The sequence below is a fragment of the Hyperolius riggenbachi genome, chromosome 2 (assembly GCF_040937935.1).
Source record: "Hyperolius riggenbachi isolate aHypRig1 chromosome 2, aHypRig1.pri, whole genome shotgun sequence".
NCBI classification, from domain to species: Eukaryota; Metazoa; Chordata; class Amphibia; order Anura; family Hyperoliidae; genus Hyperolius; species Hyperolius riggenbachi.
The window spans coordinates 221,214,490-221,242,130 of NC_090647.1; the positions used below are offsets into that span (position 1 = coordinate 221,214,490).

A 27,641-nucleotide genomic window follows, 5' to 3' on the forward strand; every position below is an offset into this window, starting at 1 on the left:
CTGTTAGAGCATCGATTAAGGCTTTGTGCTGGCCCAGTGCTTGATGAATGTTATCCACCGAAGTGGCAAGCACAGTCAGAGGATCAGCGCGTGATTCCATCGGTTTTGTGGTCTGGCGTTCTGTAACGCTCGGTGAAGCACAGAGAGGTCTGATTACCGGTGATCTGCCATATCACGGGAAATACAGACGTATACCAGATTATATGTGATCTGCAGTATCACCGATAATCCAATATACTAGCTAACCTCTGGTCACCTGAGTAGAGTGTTGTGATTGGTGCAACAGTAATGCAGAGGACAAGCCTCAGTGCAGCAAGGAGAACTGCAAAGATTCCTTCCGCAGGTCTGAGCTCTCCAAGACGGGAGGAGTCAGACTGACAGTGGGAAGGGAAGTCCGAAAGTGACACTCAGGCGGAAGTGTCACTAACAGGACGGGGAACCGCCTCCAATCGTGAGGTCGGTTTCTCGAGGTCGGACAAGCCAGGTCGTAAACAGACAGACAGATAAGTACAATATCAGTAGGCAAAGGCGGAGTCAAAATACAGGCAGGGTTCGGCAACGGGGTGTCAGAAATATCGGGGTACAAAATCAGGAGGCAGAGGCGGAGTCAAAGTACAGGCAGGGTTCAGCAACGGGGTATCAGATATAACGAGGTACAAGGTAAAAGTTCAGGAGGATAGTCAAGGCAGGCAAAGGTCATAACAGATAATCACATTCAAACTAGTACTTTAAGCTATCAACAGAATCTAGCTTAGTGTAGGATTACAGCTCCAGCTGGTCCCGGCACACTAACGGATCTGACTACGGATCTGGGTGCTCCCACGTATGTGATCGCAACGCCAGACACCCGAGAAATGACCAGCCAGTAGTATATATACCCCTTTCACTCCCCAGCACCTCCCACCGTGCTGGACCAATGGGGAGTGAAGCCAGAGTCAGCTGACCAGCCTGGTCAGCTGACTACTACTGACTGCCATAAAGGCCCTGCCTGAGTGCGCGCGCGCGCGTCACTCTAAATCTCGAGGGACCACATGTCCCAGCCGCAGCAGCCCCGCTCCGAGTCTCTGCCGCCGGAGCATGTGCGCGAACCGCCGCGTCCAACGCGGCGGTTTCGCCGCGTTCCGCAACATGCTGCACGGAGGCAGCCGCCTCATGATGCGAGGAGGCGGCTGCCTCTCCGTGCGATGCGGAAAGAGCCGCCCGCCGCTGGCTCATGGCGGCGGCTCTTCCGCGATTCCTCACAGTACTAAACCCAGATTTGTTTCGTTAGGCCCGAGTGAAATATTTCATATGCCTTATTTTTAGCCAGCAAATAAAGGAGCAAATACCCTTGAAATAAGCTTTATTTACAACAAGTATTCCAATTACAAATACTTCACACTGAGCTACCTCTCCTCCTTCCCCCTTTACAATCACATTTTGCTTATTCATAGAAAGTATACCTGATGTGAGAGGGATATGGAGGCTGACACATTTATTTCTTTTTAACCAATACCAGTTGCCTGGCAGTCCTGCTGATCTCTTTGGCTGCAGTATTATCTGGATCACACACCTGAAACAAGTATGCCGCTAATCCAGTCAGACTTCATTTAGAAACATCTGATCTGCATGCTTGTTCAGGGTCTATGGCTAAAAAATTATTATCGGCAGAGGATCAGCAGGACTTCCAGGCAAGACAGACTTGTATTGAGTACAATGACTTCCATCTGTATTAAATATTTATTTTTTAAATAGGGTTGTTTTTTAAAGGAGTTATCAGGCAATATCAAGAAAAAAAGTGCTACTTACCCGGGGCTTCGTCCAGCCCCAAGCTCCCAGTATGTCACTCGCCGCAGCTCTGCCCGCAGCCGTTCGCCACCTCTGCTTCCTGGTCCGTGATTGAGCCTGCGCAGTACGCTCCGGTCCACGTGGCGGTGATCGACAGGATTGACCTGGAGGTCGCCCTGACGTCATCGCCGGGGATCGGAAGGGAGCTGCACCGAATGGCTGACTGCAGAGCTGCGGCGAGGGACATGCTGGGAGCTTGGGGCTGGAGGAAGCCCCGGGTAAGTAGCACTTATTTTCTTGATATTGCCTGATAACTCCTTTAAGGTGGATCCCACCTATTATTTTACTGAACAAGTCTCAAAAGTTGTATATTCATACTAGTAGACCTAAGCCTGTTTAAAAACGGGCTCTGGGTGTCTCTCACCGCCGCATGTCAGCACACGCGAGCACCTGCCCTCCGCCCGCACCCCCTGGCCCCGTCCTCCTCCTGTCCCAACAGCTACACATGCGCAGTAGCTAAAACACACGGGACACAGGGACAGGAGGATGATGCAGGGACAGTTAGGGTTTTATTATATAGGATACATTTTTTGTCCTCTACAGAGTCATTGTATGTATTGTAATATAACTCATATTCAGAGAGCCTGTAGAATTTGCCATGGTGACTGGATGACAATCAGGTGCATTTACACATAAACTTACCTTTCGAATCGTTCTGTGGATAGCTGTCTCCTAGTAATATCAAGCTCTGCCCCTTGTTGAACTAGCTTATTTTTTAGCTGTCCTGCTTCTCGACTATGAGTCCCTCTAGAGGTGGAAAATGAAAAAAACCTAGAAATATACTTATCTTCATGGATTAGTTTAACGTAGTATGTATTATTACTGTACTGTAAGGCCCTGTTCCCACTGCACACAACAAACTGCATTTCGGGTTGCCTGCTTGTTGCTGTCCCAACTAGTGCAATGCAAATGCTGAATCACAAACACACTGCATGCTGCCTGTTCCAAGCCACAGCACTAAGTAACTGAATAACTGAACGGAGGTCTGGAAACACACCAAAATCTGCATAGTGGATGCACAGGAAAAAAGTTTGCGTTTTCCTGTGCACTTTGCATTTCGCAGACGCAACAAGGCCTTATATGCAGTATTTAAAATACAATCATATATGATATACATGTATATATAAAATCCCCAAATCATACACTGATTGTGGCTGTAACATTACCAAGATGCTGAAAGAAATCCTTTCATTTACTCACCCTTAGTTAAGTAAACCCACACTTGTGAAACAAATACCTATATTTAAGATCTAAAAACATTTTAACTTACGGTAGATAAAGTATACACTTGCAAGCAGGGACTGATCTGTACAAAGCTTTCCAAAACTATGTATAACTGAACTAACACTTTTTTTCTACTTTACAATGGCTATCATTCATAAACGTATGTTTGGTAAAAAAATCCGGGCGGGAAAGTACCGCATTCGGTATTTTAGACTTCTGTGTGCTCATTCATAAAAATGTTTACACTTGCGATAGAAGTTCAGTGATTTCCCAAACTAGGCTGGCGTAACATGAGAAGCTGCCTGAGTTGATACATTTTCTCCTGCAGAGACAGGGTTACAATAAAAGAGGCATCCCTAACTTCCCTTTAGATGTGCATTTTTTTTTAACTGCCTCTCTTTGCCCTGAATCTGCGCTGAATCTGTCTATTCGTTTTTCTAAACAATGGGCCTGATTCACAAAGCGGTGCTAACAGTTAGCACTCTGGTGAAAAGCCCTTTATCATGCCTAAACTCAGTTTAGGCATGATAAGTTTAGCTGTGATAAGTTTAGGTGTGATAAGTTTAGGCATGATAAGTTTAGGAGTGATAACTTTAGGCATGGTAAGTTTAAGCACCAACTGGGTTAGCACCGCAGTGCACAGCTGATAAAAAGTTTTGCGCTAGCAAAGTCTGGTGCACTTCGCATAGAGTTTAATGGCGCTGCTTTGCGTGCGGGACTTTGCACACGATCTAAACATATCTAAACTTATCATGCCTAAAATTATCACGCCTAAACTTATCATGCCTAAACTGGCTTTTCACTAGCGTGGTGCAATGGTTATCACGCCTAAAGTCTCTAACTGGGTTAGCACCGCTTTGTGAATCGAGCCCAATCTATTTAATTGCCACAGATTAGAAGAACTTCAAGAAATGTTACACATGCAGGCTTTCTGATGTAAAAAAACATATGAAAACAGGTACCCAAGAGGTTAAAAAACACAGCCTGGGGTATTCTGGAAAGCCTTTTTTGTTCTGCTTTCACTGCTGCTGCCTGGGAGATCTGTCTCCATTAACTTTGCCATTATCCCCACGCTTATCACCTCTTCAAAGCAAGCGGTATTCTCCGTCCCAATACCGCCTGCTCTAATCTTTATGAATTGACATTTAGTGACGCGTTGAGATAATCACCGCACAAGGCAGTAATTTACCTCACTGCTCAGGAATGTCAGCTTTTCATGCAGTAACAGCTTTTATGAATTTACATTTTCCTAAGTGGTCGGTAAAGTCATCTGTTTTCAGCATTACCGCATGCGGGAATGCTTTATGAATGATAGCCCTTATCTGGTCAGAGAAAAGTGTTTGTTCAGTGGAATATAGCTTTGCAGAGCTTTGACTAGCTTCATTCTTGCATATCAGTACATACATACAGTATCTCTTAGCAAATTCCAGATGTTTTGAAATAGAACATGGAGCTATAAAAATATCTTCACTTAAAGGACAGGTCAGAGGAGAAAAAAAAACAATATCTACTTATCTGGGACTTCCTCCAGCCCCTGGCAGCCTATCTGTCCCTCGCCGCAGCTCCGCTCCAGGCTGGTGCCCCGAGGTCCCCTCCATAGCAGCTACCAACCTCTTGAGGTCGGCGGCACCTGCAAAGGCGTGAGCGCGGCCGCACTGACATGGCGGAGAGCTTTGTGCACAGACAAAGTACTTTTGCGCCAGTGCACAAAGCTCCTGGCTACGTCAGTGCAATCGCAAGTGGCACTGCTGCGCGATCATACATGCACATCAGTCGCCGGGTGCTACTTCGCTAGATCGGAATCTGGAATCGAGGGGACCCCAGCACACTGGAGCTGAAGCAAGGGACAGATAGGCTGATAGGGGCTGGAGGAAGCCCAACGGTAAGTAGATCTTGTTTTTATTTCTCCTCAGATGTGTCCTTTAAGTAATATACTTGTAATGAATTTTATATTAGAATACGAATAGCAGCATTACAACAGTCTCTTTCCTACTGCTACAGAATAAAATGGCCATACAGCCTGCTGAATGAAATAGCCATTCAAACTCACCATTATCCAGAGCCTTGACAGCCAACTCCCTCTTCCTATTCGCATTAAATGGGAGGAGGTGCCTCAATGTAGTATGCAATGGGTAAATGTGGCTAATGAAACAGTCTTACCTCAGGTAAGAGGTTTAACGATACATTTTTTGTACACAGGAAAAAAAAAACAATGCGTTTTGCGGGAGCTGCCCGCTTTGTTAGGTCTACAGTACAGTGCCTTATGCAGCTGCATGCACGGACTGGGAGCGTCTACTTCCTACAGCATCACATCAGTGTTTTAGGAAATGTAAATAACAACCAGGGCAAGAAAAGCAATATGTGCTGTGGCTATATATGTAACTTTTTTTTCTAGGGCAGCAGGTTCTCAAAATATGTTTCTCTACCTGTTATGTACACCCTATGTTAAACCGGTCAAGAACATGTCTCTAGGCAGTAAATGACTGTTTATGCTGCTGATTTGTCATGTTTTTTCTTTGGTAATAATGCCCTCAATGATAAACAGATAAATGACTGTACTGAAATAATTTGTAATGTACAGAAACCTACAGAAAGCTAAATGAATCAGGAGAGAATATATTCCTTTTACTTGCCTGGGGCTTATGAGTACTTACACTTTGCTCTCTGCCAGCATCAGCCTATCTGACAGCAGCTGCAGCTCTGACTCCAGATCCTGGACCCGCACTTGGGACTGAAATTCCTTCTCTTGGTTGGAAACTAGAAGAGCCTCCAGATTCTTTATAGTGATTCTCTCGCTGGCTAGTTGCTTTCTCAGGAGTTCTATTTCTGAGCAAGAGGATTCGAGTTCATTCTGTAACTGTAGAAAGCAGGGAGAAAGGCATCAGGATTTCATTGTACATGGATTCCTTTCATCAGCTGAAACCTTAGATAAGCCTCAGTGTTTTGTGTATCAGTGAGCCAGGTTCGTAACATATAAAAACCCTGCGTTGGGTGCTAAAAAGATGCCTAAAAGGTTAAAATGAAAAAAGTGATATAAATACAATAATATGTATATATATATAATGTAACCTCTGAAGTACTGTTATATGATAAGTAGCTGATTAGTGTGTCAGAGGCCCAAACTTATGACTCTTTATGGCAGCATGTAAGTGGATTATTTCAACCTGTGTTATTTTTGGCAAGCGATTATTCTCTCACCTATAGTAATTCATGTTACTACTAACACATGACAGCAGAAAATGTTTGACAAATGTATTACCTGCAAATTACTATGTAAACAAAGAAATAACTAGCACGTGAAAGTGCTTTGTTATGAAATGTCTCATTGCAGTGATTTGCATAGGTTATAGCAGCATGCAACTGCAACTGAGGGAGGTATTCATACCTTAGTTTTCAGTTTATGCAACACCCAACTAAACCAAAAACTATGAAGTACAAATTCTAAGGTAATCGTGTTGATTTGTGTAAATTATAAAAGTTTGCCTGCATAATAGTGGGAGTGAAAATGAGTCCATACATAGGTGAGGGTACGTATACTAACCATTACCTATGTTTCAAATTACTCCTGAGAGGCTCCATTTCGCTGCGGTAGCGGGCGCGACTTAAGTAAGTCGCCAAACATTTAACCCGGAGGTAGCCGCTCCACGCATGCACAGTCTGTCAATTCTGAACGCTGTGACCGCGATCTTCGTTCTCACATGAGAACAAATTATAGGCCACATTAAAGGTGGGAAAAGTTTGGAAATGATTTACTATTTCTATAAGTTCCTATACCTGTTCTAATGTGGTCAGGATTACTGCAGCCTTTTCTAGTTGCACTGTCTCTGTAATATATAATCTTCTTTTCTTTGTCAAGCTTTGTCGACCCAGGGAGGAATGTGCTGCCTCTGCTGTGATAGGGAGAAGTTATGCCCCCCCCCCCTGCTCTCCTGTGTGCTGTGTGTATGAGTCACAGGCAAGGTCTCTGCTCACAGCCAGCTTCTCTGTGAGGCTCATGGAGCTGTGACCTTGTGAACAGCTGTGAGTGCAGAAAGATCAGTTCAAAGCTCAGACAAGCAGCTAAGGCAACAAGTGGGAGTGACATTCCAGCAGTCAAGTCAGGTTTGAGAGGAGCCACTGCAAACAGGTACCTGCTCTGATGATGTATTTCCTGTTTGGCGGCCATCTTCATTGTTTACAAAAACAATGAATAAAACAGTGATTTTATCACCAAGAAAGCAGCGGGGTGCGCCGAAAATGTCAAAGAGGGGGCTAGGAGAAGACAGCAAACAGGCTGGAACGTTTATTTATGTAAGATTTTCACAGTACAGATTCTTTTTAACAGGGGTGTGTAGACTTCTTATATCTACTGTACTTTCTGTCGGCTGCAAAGTCCTGCCTATTCATTTAGCACATGGTTTCTACTCAAATGCAGATATGCTGGGAAATGTAGACTGACCTCTATTGTTCTTCATTCTTTAAGTGTCAAAAGGTCAAACCTGATTGACCCTCCCAGCAGCTGAACCATTTTGCTATTTGCTAACCCATCTTGTGTGTAAACATTAAAAGAAATATACAGTCCAATTTAAAGAGAATCTGAAGTGAGAGGAAAATGGAGGCTGCCATATTAATTTCCTTTTTCAGGAATTATTTCTGTATGTGGGCAATGGCAATTTAGCGTGTATACATGGCTTTAGCAGACAGATCCTCACTGTGGAGTTCTGCTCTGCTCGATCATCAGTCTCCCAGAAGTGATCGCCGCTAAGAGACTGTTAGACGGTGAAACTGCCGTCTATTTATACTGTACTGTGTTGCAATCTACAGCAGCGCTGTACTGGGGACAGCCGTGTCACTCAGCTGTCCCCTCTGGAGGCACAGGAGCGATCGGCTCTCATAGACTAATGCCTATGACAGCTGATCACTGTCATTGGCTGGCGGGGGGAGGGAAGGGGTAAAACATAAATATATAAAAAATAGCTATATTTATTTAAAAAAATAATATAAACATAGCAGCAACCATCAGAGCCCACCAACAGAAATCTCTGACGGTGGGCAGAAAAGGGGGGGGATCACTTTTGTGCTGCGCTGTACGACCCTGCAGCAAGCACTTAAAGCGGCAGCGGCCTACTTTGTACAAAAAATAGTCTGGTCACTGGGGGGAGGGGTAGGGGGGGAGAAAGCCTGTGGTCCTTAAGTGGTTAAGCCTGAGAGGCAGCTGCAAACAAAGTAAGGCAAGATAAGGCTGCAGATATACTTCTTTCATAAGCAAGCCTACACTGCTGTAATTATCATTTATGACCTATTTACCTTATTATTATATTATTATTGTGCATTTACATAGTGCTGACATCTTCTGCAGCACTTTACAGAGTAAATAGTCATGTCACTAACTATTGCTCATACTCAGTCTTAAAGAGGAACTGTAACGACAAAACGTCCCCTGGGGGGTACTCACCTCGGGTGGGGGAAGCCCCCGGATCCTAATGAGGCTTCCCACGCCGTCCTCCATCCCTCAGGGGTCTCGCTGCAGCCCTCCGTGCAGCGGTGACGTCAATATTTACCTTCCCGGCTCCTGCGCAGGCGCTCTGACGGCTGTCGGCTCTAAAGTAAAGTAGGCGGAAATACCCGATCGCCGTCGGGTCTGCTCTACTGCACAGGCGCAAGTTTCCGGCGCCTGCGCAGTAGAGCGGACCCGACGGAGATCGGGTATTTCCGTCTATTTCCGTGCCGAAAGCAGCCACAGCGCCCCCGCTGGAGCCAGCAAAGGTAAATATTGAATCTACAGTCGGGTCTGTCGCCGGCTGTTCGGAGGGCTGCAGCGAGACCCCCGTGGGACAAAGGACGGCGTGGGAAACCTCATTAGGATCCGGAGGCTTCCCCCACCCGAGGTGAGTACACCCCAGGGGAGGTTTTTGAGGTTACAGAGTCTCTTTAAGTTTCGTTGAAGGCATTTTTTTTTCTTTTAGGGAGAGCCAATTAACCTATATGTTTTGGTTTGTGGGAGGAAACCAGAGTACCAGAAGGAAAGCAACACAAACACAGGAATGACATACAAACTCCATGCAGTTATTGTCATGGCCCACATTTGAACTGGGTACACTAGAGCTGCAAGGTGAGAGTGTTTTCCACTATGCCACCGTGCACCTTTATTTCATTCCCACTCTATAAGCACACATATTACAATTTGTACTGTAACGTACTCTCTCCAGGTCTTGGGTTTTGGCACAAAGCTGGCGGTTTATCATTTCTTTCCCAGAATCCAGCTTGACACACAGCTCCCGCGTAGTGGCCAGATCACTGAGCGCTGAAGACTTCTCTGCTTTGATCTGTCGCAGCTCTTCCTCCATCCTTGCTACAGATTTGGTTAAGTTGCTTATGTGGGACTTGTAGGACTGCTCAGAGGTAATATGCTGAAGAAAAAAGTCATGAAATATATATATATATGTATTGTATGGAATATAAGGTGATTATGCTTGCTGTATTCCTTCCTGATCTTACTCACTTTACTATACCAGAAGCAAATTTGTGTTCACTGAGGGAAGCACAGGTAAGAGAAGCCGAGCTTAGCCACAGAACAGTTATGTATTTTTAGGTATTGTGTAACCAGAACATAGAGTATGGGAGCTGTGCAGACTCAGCAAGGTTTATTTCGTAGATGCAGGGAAGGGTAAAATTAGCTTTGAGCGCAGAAAAAAACCTTAAGGCCTTGTTCACATTGCGTTCGGCTCACATGTCTGTCCGCGATGGGTGTTTTTGTTTCCTGCGGTTTTTTAAATCGCTTTCCAGCGATTTTCTGCACGTTCGCTCGTTTTTGTGGCCCATTTTGTAAGCGCTTTTGCAGAGCGCTTCTGTCTTTTGATCCGGAAACAAAATCTGGAAAGAATAAATACTATATATTTTTTTTTTTAAAACGCTCACGCAATCGCTTGCCAAAGCGATTTTGTGAACGTTTGCATTTTTCCTATACCTTCCATTGAGGCAAATCGCCTCAAAAATGGCCCAAGCTCCGCTTTTCTAAGCGGATCACAAACAAACAGCTCAGATATAAACTCTCTCATAGAGAATCATTGCACAAGCGTTTTCAGGGCAATTTCGAAAATCACCCGTGCTTAAATTTTTATAAAAATGCCTATAATGTGAACAAAGCCATAGAGCTGATACCAATATAAACTGAGTTAAGTTGTGAGTAGCCATGATGATGGAGAAATGGAGTACAGATATTAGTGGCTATGTGGTGAAGAATAGGTTAAAGGGTAATTCCACATTAGGAAAAAAGTGATATAATATACTTCCTCATTATGCAAGTCATTTCTTAATTGACTGCCACTAAATATTACCTTTCAACTTCAGTATGCAGTTGCTATAAGTTATCATTTTTTACTTTGTTTAGCAAGCTTTTAGTTAACCTAATGGGGACCGACGTAGTACGAATCTACGTCCAGTGCTGCCACTCTGATGGGACGTAGATTCAACGTCCGAGAAAATGAAGCGTCTCGCCACGATCGTGCGCACCCGAGAGGGAAGATTAAGCTGTCATATGACAGCTGACTTGGCTTCTGATCACGTGATCACTACGTTCGCCGGCGGATCGTAGTGATCACTGTTAGTACGAGCAGGAAAGCAGGCCAGAGCGGAGGGTTCCACAGCGGCTCATCGCTGGAGCCTGGGAGGTGAGTAAAGGCTGCTGGCTACAGGGGGGACACCATGCCCAGCAAGCCACACTCGGGATCCGGCTGCCTGACCCCCTCCCCCAAACGGGACCGCCCCCCCCCCCCCCATGCAAAATCGTCTGGTCCTTAAAGGGGGTTAGGCAGCCACAGCCGAAAGGGTTAAAGATATCCATAATTGCCCTCTCATGGTTTGCATGTTATAGGGCCAGTGTTAGGACACATATGAACACTGGGGAGCCTCTACACAGCGTATGTGAATACGCAAGAGAATGTATTGTTTTGTAGCGAAGGCCCCAACTTTTGGCTTGGCTGTGGCGATAACAGTGGTTACCAGATGGTTGATTTGCATGAAAGCGTTTGCATGTGAGTGTGCAGGAGGTTAACTGATTTGGCTGTTTTGTTTGCAACATCCCCTTTGGCACCACCCTTATAACTTATCTATGTCCTAACTTGAGGTAATGAGCCTGGATTCTGTGTTTTTTCTTGTTCTATCCTTGTGGACAGGGTTTTATCCAGTGTCTGTGTCCATTGTCTGTATGCAGTGGCGGACACAGCCAGCAGTGGGCCCCGGTGCAAAATTGCAATTGTGGGCCCCTACGGGCAAAAAATGGGCGTGGCTACAACCTGCAAAAATAGGTGTGGATAGAACCTGCGGCGCTAATGGGCGTGGCAATGACCGGATGAGGGCGGAGCTAACTGTAATTTAAAGCGAACCCGGGGTGGGAGTTTATTTCCTTTTAAACAATACTAGTTGCCTGGCGGCCCTGCTGATCTATTTGGCTGCAGTAATAAACTGAATTACACCAGCAACAAGCATGCAGCTAATCTTCTCAGTTCTGACAATATTGTCAGAAACCCCTGACCTGCTGCATGCTTGTTCAGGGTCTATGGTTGAAAGAATAAAAGGCAGAGGACCAGCACGGCAGCCAGGCAACTGGTATTGCTTAAAAGGAGAGAAATATGACAGCCTCAAGATTATTCTCACCTCAGGTTCCCTTGAAAAGTGCAACGCAAAGACAGTGGGCCCAAGTTTTGGTGACCCTTTCCCCAGAAAATTCACATAATTGTGCAGGTTTTCTCAAGAAAACACACATCATGTCGGCAGATATGCCCAGAAAATACGTGCAATATTGTCGGCAGATATGCCCAGAAAATACGTGCAATCATGTCGGCAGATATGCCCAGAAAATACCTGCAAACATGTCGGGAGATATGCCCAGAAAATACGTGCAATCATGTCGGCAGATATGCCCAGAAAATACGTGCAATCATGTCGGCAGATATGCCCAGAAAATACGTGCAATCATGTCGGCAGATATGCCCAGAAAATACGTGCAATCATGTCGGCAGGTATGCCCAGAAAATACGTGCAATCATGTCGGCAGATATGCCCAGAAAATACGTGCAATCATGTCGGCAGATATGCCCAGAAAATACGTGCAATCATGTCGGCAGATATGCCCAGAAAATACGTGCAATCAAGTCGGCAGATATGCCCAGAAAATACGTGCAATCAAGTCAGCAGATATGCCCAGAAAATACGTGCAATCAAGTCGGCAGATATGCCCAGAAAATACGTGCAATCAAGTCGGCAGATATGCCCAGAAAATACGTGCAATCATGTGGCAGACCTGCCCAGAACATACACCTGCTAATATAAATAAAAAAACAAAAACATTTACTCACCTGCAGCAGCAGACCTCCTGTCCCAGCCTCCATCCGGCGCGCAGCTCCCATGGGTGGTTGGGTGGATAGGTAGCCTGGTGGGTGGGTGTGTGGATAGGTAGCCTGGTGGGTGGGTAGGTAGGTAGGCAGCCTGGTGGGTGGGTAGGTAGCCATTAGCCGGGTGGGTAGGTAGAATGGTGGGTGGGTGGGTAGGTACCCGGGTGGGTGGCTGATTAGCTGGGTGAGTAGGTAGCCTGGTGGGTGGGTAGCCTGGTGGGTGGGTAGGTAGCCTGGTGGGTGGGTAGGTAGGTAGCCGGGTGGGTGGGTAGGTAGCCCTTAGCTGGGTGGGTAGGTAGCCGGGTGGGTGGGTAGGTAGCCTCAGTGTTCTCCCCAGGCTTTTTTAGAAGGGTTCTCCACCCAGCTAGTTTTTGTGAGCACCCGGCTGTCATCGGCTTACCTCCTCCTCTGCTATAAGCAGAGTTGTGCACAGAAGCACCGAACCTACATTCTCTTATATTGTCCCACCCGGCTACTTTTTCATGCCACCCGGCTACTTTTTCATGCCACCCGGCTGGAAAAAAATTCTGGGGAGAACACTGAGCATGGTGGGTGGGTGGGTAGGTAGCCGGGTGGGTGGCTGGGTAGCTAGCCTGGTGGGTGGGTAGGTAGCCTTGTGAGTGGGTAGGTAGCCTGGTGGGTGGGTAGGTAGCCTGGTGGGTGGGTAGGTAAGTAGGTAGCCTTTAGGTAGGTAGGTAGCCTGGTGGGAGAGCGGCAAATACAGGAAGTCTTCAGGGCTCCAGGCAGACGCTAGAGGCTCAGCCGCTTGGTCTCCAATATGTCTCCAACTCTGTATACTGCTCGCTACTTCCTGGTTTAGTAGCGAGCCGTATATAGAGTTGGACACATTGGAGACCAAGCGGCCGCTGAGCCTCTAGCGCCTGCCTGGAGCCCCGGAGACATCCCGTATTTTCCGCTCTCCCGCCGCGCATACCGGGAGGGGGGCCCCCGAGGTGAGGGAGGGAGGATAGGAGTCGGGGCCCCAGAGGGGAAAAAAATAAAAATAAATATATATAAAAAAAAAAAAAAAAAAAACATACTTAATGGGCCCCTGAAGCAACGGAACTTCAGGGGCCCTCGTGTGGCGGCACGGCCTGCACGGCCGTATGTCCGCCACTGTCTGTATGCACACAGCTTGTGCTAGTGTGGGTACATTGCACATGGATGTATTAATATGATGAATTATCTGTCCCAACAGAGGATGTTAGGGTATGTGTTCCTAATCTTTACATACTGTATATTATGTGCATCTCATTAACTACCTCTACTCAAGTTTTTTCTGGATCTCTGCATAATCTGCAGTCTTTGTGTCCACCTGCAGTTTACGGAAACAAGAGTTTCATCCATCCATACATCTGGCATTTTCCATACTGTTCAGGACTTTACATATGTGGGTGAAGCTTCCAAGTGTGCTGGGCATGGCCAGGGCTGGACTGTTGCAACCTTCTATCTAGTGGCACATAAAGGGAGTCTGAAGCATTTAAAAAAAACAAATCCAAAAACACAGATACTCACATAAGGAAAGGGAAGGCTCTGGGTCCTAATGAGCCTTCCAATTCCTCCTACAGTCCCCGCGTTCCAGTGCTGGATCCCCCATTAACTGCACTCTCGAGGCTTCGGAGGTCTTAAGGAGCCTTAATGCGCCCAAAGACGAACCACTATGCACAAGCATGCTGTCTTGCACATGCATAGTACAGAGCCGCCTGTTTTCGAGACCACTCAGACTCCCAAAGGCTTCCACAGCCTCCCGCGGGAACCATGAAAGGAGCAGGAAGGCTCATTAGGACCCAGAGCCTTCCCTTTCCTTAGGTCAGTATATGTTTAAAAAAAATAGCTTCAAATTCACATTAAGTATGCTCCACTATGAGAATGAGCTTTTAGTAAAACTGGACTCTGGACCAATAACTAATACTGAGCATGATAAAAAAAAGTAATCAAACATGTTGTTCACCTGCTCAACTTCCACTTCTAAAGAATCAACCCTTTCTTTAAATCTTCGACGGTTGGATTCTGCATCAAGGAGATCCAGTTTGACAGAGTTGAATTCTTTCTCAAGCTGGTGAAATTTATTCTCCCAGATCTCTGCCTGTGATGAGGATCTACGAAAATTTTCAAGTAGGTCTCTGCTCTCCTTTTCCTGCAAAGATAAATGAATGTATGTCTTTTGTCTGTATGCACACTCTGAGGTTTCATCCATATTACAGAAGTCTGTGAGTAGGCAATACCATGTTACAATGGATTGAGTTATGGCTGCAATGCTACAGAAGACTAAGTGACAGGTGCCATGGTACATGAAATTAAGCGACCACTGACAGCTACTGCCATTCTGAAGGGAACACTGATATGTTACAGGATACTGGGCAACCACTGCCATCTTACAAATAATGAAGTGGTCATAGTAACAATGATTTCCAACATAATAGTGAATGGCACGGCTAGAGGGATTCAATGGGCCTGATTCACAAAGCAGTGCAAAGTGTTTGCACGCCTGTGAAAAGCCCTTTATCACGCCTAAACTCAGTTTAGGCGTGATAAAATGAAACTCGCGCGCAAAGTCTTGCACGCGCAATCGCGCGGTGCACGGTGCAGTGCGCGCGATGCGCCCATTAAACCCTATGGGCGCTGCGCGCGGAGTTGCGCGATTGCTTTGCGCGCGATAAAGAGCACAAAACTCACCAGTGCAAAGGTTATCACGCCTAAAGTCTTTTAGGCGTGATAACTGAGCTTTGTGAATCAGGCCCAATGTGTTTCATGCATTGTAATGTGCTGGCAGACGCATGCCAAGAAAAATGGAAAAATAGCCTTGGGCAACCTTTATATTTATCTCTGTGATTTCTGGACATGTTTTTTGCAATTCTGTTTTTTTTAGGTTCCAAATCGTTTTTTTTGGTTTGCATTTTTAAGCGAATCTTCATATTGTGATTTTTGCATGTATACCAATGAAGTAAATTTACATGACATTGTATGTAACTTTATTGACGTTACTTACGAGCCATTAAAAAACTAACATAAACACTGTAATAAGTGTCACCATGGATGAAAAGGCACAAACTAATTCTACATAGAAGAGACATCCATCCATATCGGAGAAAGTGTCAGAAAAACTGATGCTAGCACTTGTTAATATGCTATAATCTTTATTGTGCTAGCATCAGCTTTTCTGACACTTTCTCCGATATGGATGTCTCTTCTATATAGAATAAGTTTGTAATTCATTTTACATCCGCATGATAATTTTTACAATTAAAATGTGAATATTTGCAATTCCCATTGACTTGCATTGTATGTGAATGTGCATTTCTGGTGCAAAACAAAGCATACATGCGGACCACTTTTTTTCTATCGAAAATGTGTGCACAACGCAAAAGCCATAGATTTGCATTAAATGTGCGGCAAACGCGAATTTGAAAAAAGAGGATCACACCAGAATTCTGTTATGTGTGAAAGTGATCTGGCAGCTCCAGTTCTAAGCACTCAGGAACACTGAGTGACTCAATTTGTCCCATTCTCTCCACCCCTCCACTGCTCGTCACACCTGTAGCAATCTATCCTGAGACGTTGGAAATAGGAACACAACAAATACAAAAGACAATTGTGGTTTGTCTTTTAGTGCTGTGGGATTCGGGACAGGAAATTTGCAAGGTAACCTACAAAGTATGCAAATACTGATAGATGGCCGCATATGACAGGCAACTTCAAAAGTGAAAACAGAATTGACATGACGCTGTTATATCTAAGTGTAAGCAAGCTGATGATGCAGACTAGCTGCAGACACTTTGTGAGCAATGCACATGCCTGTCGTATGCCTGTCGTTTGCTTTGCACTGGATCTTCAGAGCACTCTCTATAAAGGTTACTGAGGTGTACAGAGGCAAAACTACTGATCGTTTTGCCCCAAAGCAAAATTTTAATGGCAGTGTCACAAGAGCCCCAGAGAGAAACTACTATATATGAACTATTGACCATTTTTGGTTTCAATATTTTTATTGAATATTTTATATATAACAATAAAAAAGGGTGAACAAGTGTACATGAGTGAAAGGAATGCATCCCGCACAGGGGAGCAGGTGAGCATAGAAAACCATGGTACAGAGGCAATCTGGCAGCACATGGCATCATATACCAGAGAGCCAAGACCAGGATAATGGGCATGCACATACAAAACATCACAACAAAACATACAGCATAGATCCTAGAACCAAGGACCTGTAGTCCTGGATAGGGATAATGGAGAGAGAAGAGGGAAAATCATCCCACCCTGTCAATATACCATCCCTCTCGCCTAAGAGAGAAAGAAAGAAAGGAGGAGGGGGGGGGGGGGGGGGGGAGAGGGGTAAGAAAACAGAAGATGAAGAAGAGATGAGAAAGAAGAGAAGTAGGGGAGAAAAATGAGAGAGTAGAAGGAAGGAGTCCTGAAGATCACACTATTGACCTTTTTTTATCTATCCCTCACTCTCAGTGATCTGCAGGAAAATCTTTTTGGCTCAAATTCCCTATAATCATCTGACAAGGTATGACAAGAGAGAAGCTGTATCTTGCATGCTTGAAGATTAACCCCTTCTGGCAGAAAAATAAAAAATAAACGCAGCCTAGTTATTAATTTGGCACAGTAAATGCACGTTTATCTCACAACAACAACAAATAACATTTGTAGAGCGCTTTTCTCCCATAGGACTCAAAGCGCATAAGCATGGCTTTTATAAGTCCGGAAATGCCAGGCTAAACAGGTGGCTTTTCAGTCTGGATTTGAATAGCTCCAGAGATGGATTTTTGAGGTGCACTCTGGGAGTGACCAAGTTTATAGAACTAGCTGATCTGAGGTTGTGAGAGGTGTGGTGCAGCTTCAGCAAGTCCTTCATGTATCCAGGGCCCAGATTGTGCAGGGATTTGAATGTCAGTAGTCCAATCTTGAAGAGTATTCTCCATTCTACTGGTAGCCAGTGCAGTGAGCGAAGGATCGGTGTAATGTGACAGTGGCGAGGCTGGTTTGTTAGCAATCTAGCAGCAGCATTCTGCACTAATTGCAGGCGACGCAGGTCCTTTTTGGGGAGGCCAGCATAAAGGGCATTGCAGTAATCCAGCCATGATGTGATGAAGGCGTGAACTAGGGTTGGAAGATCCTCTGGGGGAATCAGATGTTTAATCTTTGCAATGTTCTTCAGATGAAAGTAGGAAGATTTAACTACAGATGAAATTTGGTTTCTGAAACTTAAATCCCCATCGATTAGTACGCCAAGGCTGCGCACAAGGTTGGAGCTGTTTATGTCTGAATTCCCAATCCTGATTGGTGTTACTTTAGGATAGAGCTGTTTTGATGGCGAGCACTGGCTTTGGACAAAGAGGACCTCAGTTTTGTCAGCATTCAGTTTCAACCAGTTATCATTCATCCATGCCTGTAGCTCAGCTTAGCAAGAGTTTATTTTTGGAGTAGGGTCTGTTCCACCAGGTTTGAAGGACAGGTATAGCTGTGTGTCATCGGCGTAGCAGTGGTACGTCAGGCCATGTCGTTGGATAAGTGTACCGAGTGGCAACATGTAGATTGCAAACAGCAGAGGGGATAGGATTGATCCTTGTGGCACTCCGAATTGTAGAGGTGCAGGTTTGGACATTATAGGTCCTAGGGATACTCTCTGTGTTCTGTCAGTCAGGAATGATCTGAACCACTGGAGGACTGATCCACTGATGCCACAGTACTCCTGCAGTCTGTTAAGCAGGATTTCATGGTCAACTGTATCAAAAGCCGCTGAGAGATCAAACAGGATTAGGATGGAGCATTCCCCTCTGTCCCTTGCCATGAGCAGATCGTTGCAGACTTGGATGAGGGCTGTTTCACAGCTGTGGTGTTTCTTAAAGCCAGATTGTAGAGGGTCCAGGATGTTGTTTACTGACAGCCTGGTTTCAAGTAGCAGATAGACAGCCTTTTCAATAACTTTACCTAAGAAGGGGAGGTTGGAGACAGGTCTGTAGCTGCTCATTGCATCTGGATCCATGGAAGGTTTTTTAAGAAGGGGCTTGATGATTCCTTCTTTTAAAGAGGTAGGAAACCTCCCTGCTTGCAGAGAGCAATTTACTATTTTGTGAAATGCTGGGCCAAGCAGGTCAGGACATTTCAGCATATGTTTAGTTGGTCCAGGTCGCAGGTTGTCTGGCGGAGGCGGCGGAGGATGTCATAGATCTCTTCCTCACTAATACTTTTGAAGTCAGTCCAGGGTGTTAGGTTGTTTTTGCAGCTATTTCCACGAGTTGCATGAGTCTTGGGTGCTATGGACTGAATGAGAGACCGAATAGAGGATACTTTGTCAGCAAAGTAGCACGCAAATTTCTCACATAGCTCCTTTGAGGGAGTTATAGTAGGCTTTAGGCAGGATGGGTTACATAGTCTATCAACTGTGCGGAATAGTTGGGCTGGTCTGTTGGCGGCCTTTGCGATCTTCTGTGATAGGTAGGAGGATTTTTTCTTGGTGATCGCATTTTGGTAGCTTTCCAGGTGAGAGACAAGGGTGTGTTTATCTTTTGAATTCTGAGATTTTCGCCACTTCCTTTCTAGTCTGCGCACTTCTTTCTTTAGGTCCTTTAGTGAGCTGTCAAACCACTGTGCATGGTGAAGTGGTGTAGACCGTTTAATGCGAACTGGAGCAAGGGCGTCATAGGCAGATGACACTGCATGGTTGTACATCAGGACCATGGAGTCTGGGTCTGCGCAATGATTGGTTAATGCGTCGAAGTTGAGGATATTCTGAACGTGCTGGGGTGAGACATCTTTCAGAGAACGGTATTTTATGAGTTCTTTCCCTCTGTGTTTTATCGCTGGTGCTGTCAGAGAGAAGTGGATGGTGTGGTGGTCTGACCATACCACTGGGTTTATATCCATGTGTGATATTAAAAGTCCACAATGAAATATAAGATCCAGGGTGTGCCCTTTCTTATGGGTGGGAAGGTAGACAGCCTGAGAGAAACCCAGTTCACTCATTATGAGAAGTAGTTCACTTCCTAGGCGTGAGGCGTGATCATCCACCCATGCATTAAAATCTCCCAGAATGATCCATCTAGGGTGTTCCACTGTAAGGCAGGATAAGAGTTCAGAGATTTCTTTAAAGGACTTACGAGGCCAAAATGTCTAAAAAAAGCAAAGTACCTGTAAGCTGTTTAAATGCACGGAGGACGCCGTCCGCGCCCTCCGTGCAGTTCCGCCGGGTCCCCTTCCTGAGATCGCCCCCCGCGCCGACCCCGACCCCCCAGGCCGGGTCGGGCTCTCGTGCCGCTCTCAATATGGCCGCTTCCATTGGCCGCGGCTGCGCAGTCCGCCTGGCCGCGAGTGCGGCTGCGCAGCTCTACGGCCAACCCCTCCGATCCACGCTACAGTGCGTGGTTCGGGGGGTTGGCCGTAGAGCTGCGCAGCCGCACTCGCGGCCAGGCGGACTGCGCAGCCGCGGCCAATGGAAGCGGCCATATTGAGAGCGGCACGAGAGCCCGACCCGGCCTGGGGGGGTCGGGGTTGGCGCGGGGGGCGATCTCAGGAAGGGGACCCGGCGGAACTGCACGGAGGGCGCGGACGGCGTCCTCCGTGCATTTAAACAGCTTACAGGTACTTTGCTTTTTTTAGACATTTTGGCCTCGTAAGTCCTTTAAGAAAGACTGGACCATTTTTTGGGAGGCGGTATATGAGCAATATGTTGATGTTTACTTCTGCTGACAATTGGGCTGCAAGACATTCAAAGGTTTCAGTGGGGCCTATGGCCAGGGGCCTTATGTTCAAAGAGGATCTGAAGCATATGGCAACACCCCATGTTACATGTTCCCATCGGGTACACTTTAAGCCACACTGACGCAAAACGAAGAAACAGATCTGTCTGCTCACAGAAGCCATGCTTTTTTTATGAATCAAGTGTTTGATTCAGACACTGCTAAAGCCAGAAGGATCAGCATATCAGCCAGGCCACTGGCAATGTTTAAAAGGAAATAAATATGGCAGCCTCCATAGTCCTCTCACTTCAGGTGTACTTTGAGAATCCCATCAAGTCTGTGAAATGCATTTATTGCTGAACAATTGTGGTTTTTCCAAATTTTTTGAAAATGTCCTATTTATAAGCGATTGTTAAACAGGAAGAGTTAAACAGTATCACTACTCTCCTTGCTTTGCTGCTTTACTGGTGCAGGTGTTGTTTGACAGGTACAGCAGGCATTTAAAAAAAAGAAAGGAAACCTTCTTAAAGATACTCAGTAAAGAAAAAAAAACATCTGGACAATACTTACCTCGGGAGGCTTCCCCCTCCCCTGTGCTTCCGGGCATCCAGCACTGGCTCCCCCGAATCCTCCCCCGACAAGCTTGACAAGGTTTGATTTATTTACCTCTCCGGGATGCAGCGCAGGCACAGTAGCGGCTCTTCGTTCGGGCTAGGGGAAAATAGCTGAGTCCAATTGTATCCGCTCTACTGCGCAGGTGCAAAAGGACTCGCGCCTGCGCAGTAGAGCGGATGGATTAGGTTCGGTTATTTCCGCCTTAACCCGAATGAAGAGCGTTAGTGCATCTGCGTAGGATCACGGTAGGTAAATATTTACCTCGCCGCACTTCAGGGGACCCTGGCACTTGAATAGAGGGACGGGGGAAGCCTCGTTAGGAGGTAAGTATCCCCCAGAGGGATTTTTTTTTATTACAGATTCTCTTTAAAGAAAAACCGTAACCAAGAATTGAACTGCATCCCAATCAGTAGCTGATACCCCCTTTACCATGAGACAATTGTTGGTTGTAGAGTAGCACCCATCCACTAGAAGAATCAATGACGTGCCTCAGCTCACAGCTCTCCACACCACTGGGGTTGAAATCTGCAGAAATCCACTCGAGCAGGCACCATCAGCATATAAGTAAGCTCTTTATTGATCACATGGATAAAAGCAGTTAAACAACGACAGACCGCTGTTTCGGGCTCTCAGCCCTTTATCAAGTTGTCAAGAAACTGCAATACATTAAAATCTCCATTCCCACAAAATATATATCCAATGCCCACCAATCAAAGTGCAGTGTTTCAAAATAACCAATCAGATAACGCCATCACATAGGAGGACCTGATGGGGAACTTGCAGAGTAAGCTTAGTCCCTCCCATCACTGTATACTTTACCTAAAATATCTGCAAAGCTAAAACAGTAAGTACTAGAAAGGTAGAAATTGCCATGTGTCTCACCTACATTGATGCAGAGACACCGCACTCCTGCCGTCATGCAAAAAACAAAAAGCAAAAAACAAAAGACGGTGCTATCCCACTGGGCTTAAGCCGCCGACCAATCAGATTTCAGACTGATCTGTTAGCAACCAATGGGAAGGAAGGAGGGCACGCGCTGTTATGACTCACACGCCGCCGACCTATCAGCAAGCCATAGCCCGTCCAGCGACCAATGAGGAAAAAGGGGCAGAGGAAGACGGACATCCGTACTAGGATGGCTCAAAAGGCGCCGCCCAACCAGTACAGTCACATCTTGTCCAGCGACCAATAGGCGCTGTGTTATAAGCGTCCTCTGACGCCACAAAAAGGCCATAGAACGCCGGCCAAACTGCTATATGACGGCACGGCGATCGCAGTAAAGAACGCCATACGTGCAGGAATCCGCCTGCAACCAGGCGGATTCCGCATAAAGCCTCAAAAGTAAGGGAACAGCCCACAGTTACAATGCCCAATAGGATTTCTGAACCTAACCACATAGTTATCCATCATAGGTAATCAGCAGTGCATGTGTCTTCACATCAAATAGGCAAAAGGTATAAATAACACATATCCTCCCTCACTGCTGTCCACAAAAAGAGGTCCACCACAGTGAAGGAGATATTAAACACAACAAACCCTACAAACTGAAAGAATAAAACTGAAAAATAATGCAAAATAAAAGTTAATATAGAAAAATGCATATCTGACTGGAAATGATCCACAGTGCACTCGTTGGTAAATATCCCCCAAGAAACCCCCATAAGAACAAAGTACCCCTCAAATGCAAAACGATAAATCATACTCAATATTGAGGCCCCCATTGCCTAACACCCCCAGTTTTTTTATCCAGAAATTTTCCCGTCTGGATAATTCCTTGTCACGATCTCTACCCGCTCCCCATCCCACCGGGACCCCATCAATTACCTGTACTCTCAACTGTGAGACCCCATGTCCCGCCTCCACAAAGTGTCTGGCCACTACCTGAGTGATGTCTTTATTTCTAATCGCTGTCTTATGGGAGGATAATCTCACTTTGAGAGCCTTTGTGGTCTTGCCAACATAGGCAAGGCCACAAGGACACTTTGTAACGAGCAGTGCATGCAGATTTGCACTGAATGCAGAATGTCACTTAATGTGGAAATACTGAAGACCAAAACCAGGGTAAATGTGAAATAAAGTAATGATTTATTTACAAGGACAGGATATATACACAAGTGATGCTGCAATTGGTGCATGAACATAAATACAAATGAATTGTACAACTAGCAATATGATTGCAGGCAATTGTCTTGCGATCAGACATACACAAACCAATAATAATATATACAGTGTGCACACAGTGAACCCCGAACCCTGTCTAACTAAGCTAACTAACTAATATATACACAGGATAATATACAACCAAGCGCAGGACATATGCAGCAGGCAATAGGTTAGTCAACAAGCCGAGATCAGATACCAGGACATCAAGCAATACAATCAGTGAGCAGAAGAATAGTCAGACAAAGCCAATATCATAAACCAGGGAATCAAGCAATCAGGTAACAGGCAGACAGGTTACAGGTAACAGGTAACAGGAAACAGGTATCAGGTATCAGGTAACAGGAGCAATGACCAGAACACAGGCTCTAGGGCTATCCACATCAATGAACTAGCAACAGTGTTCTGTTGTAGCTGGACTTATATACTCTGCAGGATGGTCATGTGACCTCTTCCAAGGCTGCAGAGACACAGTTCTTGAATACAGAGACCTCTGCTGGTGGGCAGAGGGAACTTCAGGAGGAATGTAAAATCTTCTTGAAATGAGGGGACATCTGCTGGTGAACAGAGGAAGTCCATACAGTTCACAAACGTCACCAGCAGGAACAGATCGTGACACACTTCAAAAGATATACGACAAAGGTAGAGTTACAATCAAAATGTTCCCTTATCTTAAATGGGGTACCCTTGGACGGGTGTCTAAAAACATCACCCTTACTAATAAAACTACACAAGTGACAACTCAGGCAAGGGTATGTACCCTTTCTGCCTTCTCTTAGTCTATGTGTGTTAGTTCTAGTATGAACCAATTTGTCTCGTATCGTAGGGGCCCTTTTAAAGGAAAGGAGGGGTGGTGATGTTTTTAGACACCAGTCCAAGGGTACCCCATTTAAGATAAGGGAACATTTTGATTGTACCTCTACCTTTGTCGTATATCTTTTGAAGTGTCCCTGTGGCCTTGCCTATGTTGGCAAGACCACAAAGGCTCTCAAAGTGAGATTATCCTCCCATAAGACAGCGATTAGAAATAAAGACATCACTCAGGTAGTGGCCAGACACTTTGTGGAGGCGGGACATGGGGTCTCACAGTTGAGAGTACAGGTAATTGATGGGGTCCCGGTGGGATGGGGAGCGGGTAGGGATCGTGACAAGGAATTATCCAGACGGGAAAATTTCTGGATAAAAAAACTGGGGGTGTTAGGCAATGGGGGCCTCAATATTGAGTATGATTTATCGTTTTGCATTTGAGGGGTACTTTGTTCTTATGGGGGTTTCTTGGGGGATATTTACCAACGAGTGCACTGTGGATCATTTCCAGTCAGATATGCATTTTTCTATATTAACTTTTATTTTGCATTATTTTTCAGTTTTATTCTTTCAGTTTGTAGGGTTTGTTGTGTTTAATATCTCCTTCACTGTGGTGGACCTCTTTTTGTGGACAGCAGTGAGGGAGGATATGTGTTATTTATACCTTTTGCCTATTTGATGTGAAGACACATGCACTGCTGATTACCTATGATGGATAACTATGTGGTTAGGTTCAGAAATCCTATTGGGCATTGTAACTGTGGGCTGTTCCCTTACTTTTGAGGCTTTATGCGGAATCCGCCTGGTTGCAGGCGGATTCCTGCACGTATGGCGTTCTTTACTGCGATCGCCGTGCCGTCATATAGCAGTTTGGCCGGCGTTCTATGGCCTTTTTGTCGCGTCAGAGGACGCTTATAACACAGCGCCTATTGGTCGCTGGACAAGATGTGACTGTACTGGTTGGGCGGCGCCTTTTGAGCCATCCTAGTACGGATGTCCGTCTTCCTCTGCCCCTTTTTCCTCATTGGTCGCTGGACGGGCTATGGCTTGCTGATAGGTCGGCGGCGTGTGAGTCATAACAGCGCGTGCCCTCCTTCCTTCCCATTGGTTGCTAACAGATCAGTCTGAAATCTGATTGGTCGGCGGCTTAAGCCCAGTGGGATAGCACCGTCTTTTGTTTTTTGTTTTTTGCATGACGGCAGGAGTGCGGTGTCTCTGCATCAATGTAGGTGAGACACATGGCAATTTCTACCTTTCTAGTACTTACTGTTTTAGCTTTGCAGATATTTTAGGTAAAGTATACAGTGATGGGAGGGACTAAGCTTACTCTGCAAGTTCCCCATCAGGTCCTCCTATGTGATGGCGTTATCTGATTGGTTATTTTGAAACACTGCACTTTGATTGGTGGGCATTGGATATATATTTTGTGGGAATGGAGATTTTAATGTATTGCAGTTTCTTGACAACTTGATAAAGGGCTGAGAGCCCGAAACAGCGGTCTGTCGTTGTTTGACTGCTTTTATCCATGTGATCAATAAAGAGCTTACTTATATGCTGATGGTGCCTGCTCGAGTGGATTTCCCCTTTACCATGAGAAATCTTTTCCTTTTCACAAACGGTTCATCAGGTGGCTCTCTCTGTATGGCAGATATTGTGGTGAAACCCCTCCCATAGTGTGATGTCAGGGAAATGGTTCTGACATCACACTGTGAGAGCCTTGTTGCATTGTGGGAAATAACAGCTGTTTACAGCTGTTTCCAAATGCCAAAAAAGCAAGCAGCATCTCCTTCTACTGACATCACCTGCCAGCAGTAAAAATGTCACCATGTGATGTTAGAATGTAAATCAGGAACAGAAAAGATTTTACAGTGGGAAAACAGTGACTAAATCATTTATACACAATTATTGTAAAAATGAAGCACTTTTGTTATTACGGTACATTATTTTCACTAGAGTTCCTCTTTAATTGCCATTGTAGCAATACATTGATTTTGCCAGCCTCATAATGATGATGTTGCTGAAAGCTAATAGGAGTATCTGACAATTCTCTCGTCTGTCAGATATTGCTGCCTTACCACCGTTTTTTTCTCATCAGTTAATTTCTTGTTGGGGTTTAAAGAAAAGCATTTCTAATGGTTTAAAATTGCTTTGCTTTTCAATGTTAAGTACAAAATGTTTCCCCTCTTTTTTTCTTCCCCCAACACACAACCTGAACTTGAACCCCAACTAACCATACCCCATCTCTTACTCCTCCCCCCCCCCCCCCCCCACACACACACACTCCTCCCCATCCTCTCTAATATTCCTTCTCCCTTAGCCCTCGCCTTCTGACTTTTCTTCCCTTCAACTCTCATGGACCTTAGCTCAAAAATGGTTCTAGAGGAAGAGGTCACCTTTTGGAACTGAAAATGTGACAACATGTCAACACTAATATATGATGAGACATATCATGGGAATTCCTCTGTAACTGTATAATGTGGCTGTTATATATTGTTTTGATACTGATATGGATATGACTGTTTATACCTCTATCCTGTTTGAACTTAATAAACAGACAATGTATTAAAAAAAACACAAAATGTTTACTTACTTTAGAATTTATTGAATTTTCAAGTCGAAGAACATCTGTTTTAGCTCCCTGCAGTTTTATCTTTGTGTCTTCAAGTGCATTTTGACAGTCTTGTAGCTTATGTGTTAATGTCTAGAATAAATAAAAAAACAGGAATAATGCTGTAATTAAGTCTGCTGCCGCTGCTGTCATGCTTGAGACATACATAATGGATAGCAGTGCCAGGGTCTCCTTCACTTTTGCACATATTAAAGCTGTGTGCAGAAGTAACTGCGTAGTCTGACTTTATCATTGGACTGAAGAAGATCTATGCAACAAGAAGCATTTTGCACCTTTTTGAAAGGGCCACTGGCCTTGCAAATCATCCAGTTTTTACTTCTAAAGAAAACAGGGCTCATCTCTACTTGACAATGTCCATTGTCTTTCTAATACTAGGTACACACGATACAATTTTCAGATCTGATTCCATTTACGATTGATAAATTTGATCGGATTGGCTGAATATCTTAGTAACTACTCTAGCAGTCCGATTCTGAGGACAGAATTGTTTGTTTTATCAATCAGAATGTGATCGGACATGTTGAAAATAATTGATCAGAATAACGATTATCTATCATTGTGGATGTGTAATCGAGGAAGTACGATCGATGCACCTCCCACAAGTCTTCCCTGCCAATCGATTGTTTATAGAATCAGAATTTCCTGAATGCATTCCGATTACTGTTATAATTGACAAAGCGAACAAAATCGCTTCGTAGATCGCACATGTGTGGTGCAGTAATCATGATAAGATCGATTATATTCAGTGCGAAAAATCAAATGTTGTTATCGATTGAAAAAAAAAATTCAAAAAATCTTAACATGTGCACCAAGCATTAGCGATATGCATAGAGATGGATTCAGATGGATCCTCTGTCTTTTTTAGGGCTTGTACACATGTGCAACTATTTTGCCCGACTATCGTCCAAACCTGGTCTGTTGGACAATAGCTGGGCATGTGTATGTGTGGCAAACTACTAGATGAGTGAGTGGTAACAGGCGGATTGCCCAATTCAACCAGTGGTTCAACTCCAATGACTGTTGTGCTGATATCATACAGTTGGCCACGTGTGTACAAGTTGTTTGAACGACTTGTGCTTGTTTTGAATGCGTTCATATCATGCAGTCCGTCATTCCGCTTGTGTGCGGTGTATGTACTTGAGTTTGTCGTTTAGTTGGTTCGGCCGTGTGGAAACACAGGTCCTGTCAATGGGTTGTCGTGCGGTTGGTCATATTGCCAAGTTGGTTGAGCTCTTTGTTGGACATGTGTACGAACTGTTACTTGGATCTGCTGAAGGATGCCCAAGATGTACTGCTAGTCTGGGAGGTTCCAGTAAAGGAATTGTG

At 45.1% G+C, this 27,641-nt stretch overlaps 1 protein-coding gene across 3 annotated transcripts in view; it reads right to left on the reverse strand.

Moving 5' to 3' along the window:
- TSGA10 (testis specific 10) overlaps window positions 1–27,641 on the reverse strand; it is a 125,733-nt gene that overhangs the window by 16,855 nt on the left and 81,237 nt on the right. For all 3 annotated transcript variants that reach the window (XM_068268190.1, XM_068268189.1, XM_068268191.1), the window contains 5 exons: window positions 26,277–26,387; window positions 14,374–14,559; window positions 9,231–9,440; window positions 5,706–5,908; window positions 2,470–2,574 (listed from right to left, as the gene is read on the reverse strand). In XM_068268190.1, the coding sequence (XP_068124291.1) occupies window positions 2,470–2,574; window positions 5,706–5,908; window positions 9,231–9,440; window positions 14,374–14,559; window positions 26,277–26,387 (815 nt within the window). The remainder of the gene's footprint in view (window positions 1–2,469; window positions 2,575–5,705; window positions 5,909–9,230; window positions 9,441–14,373; window positions 14,560–26,276; window positions 26,388–27,641) is intronic.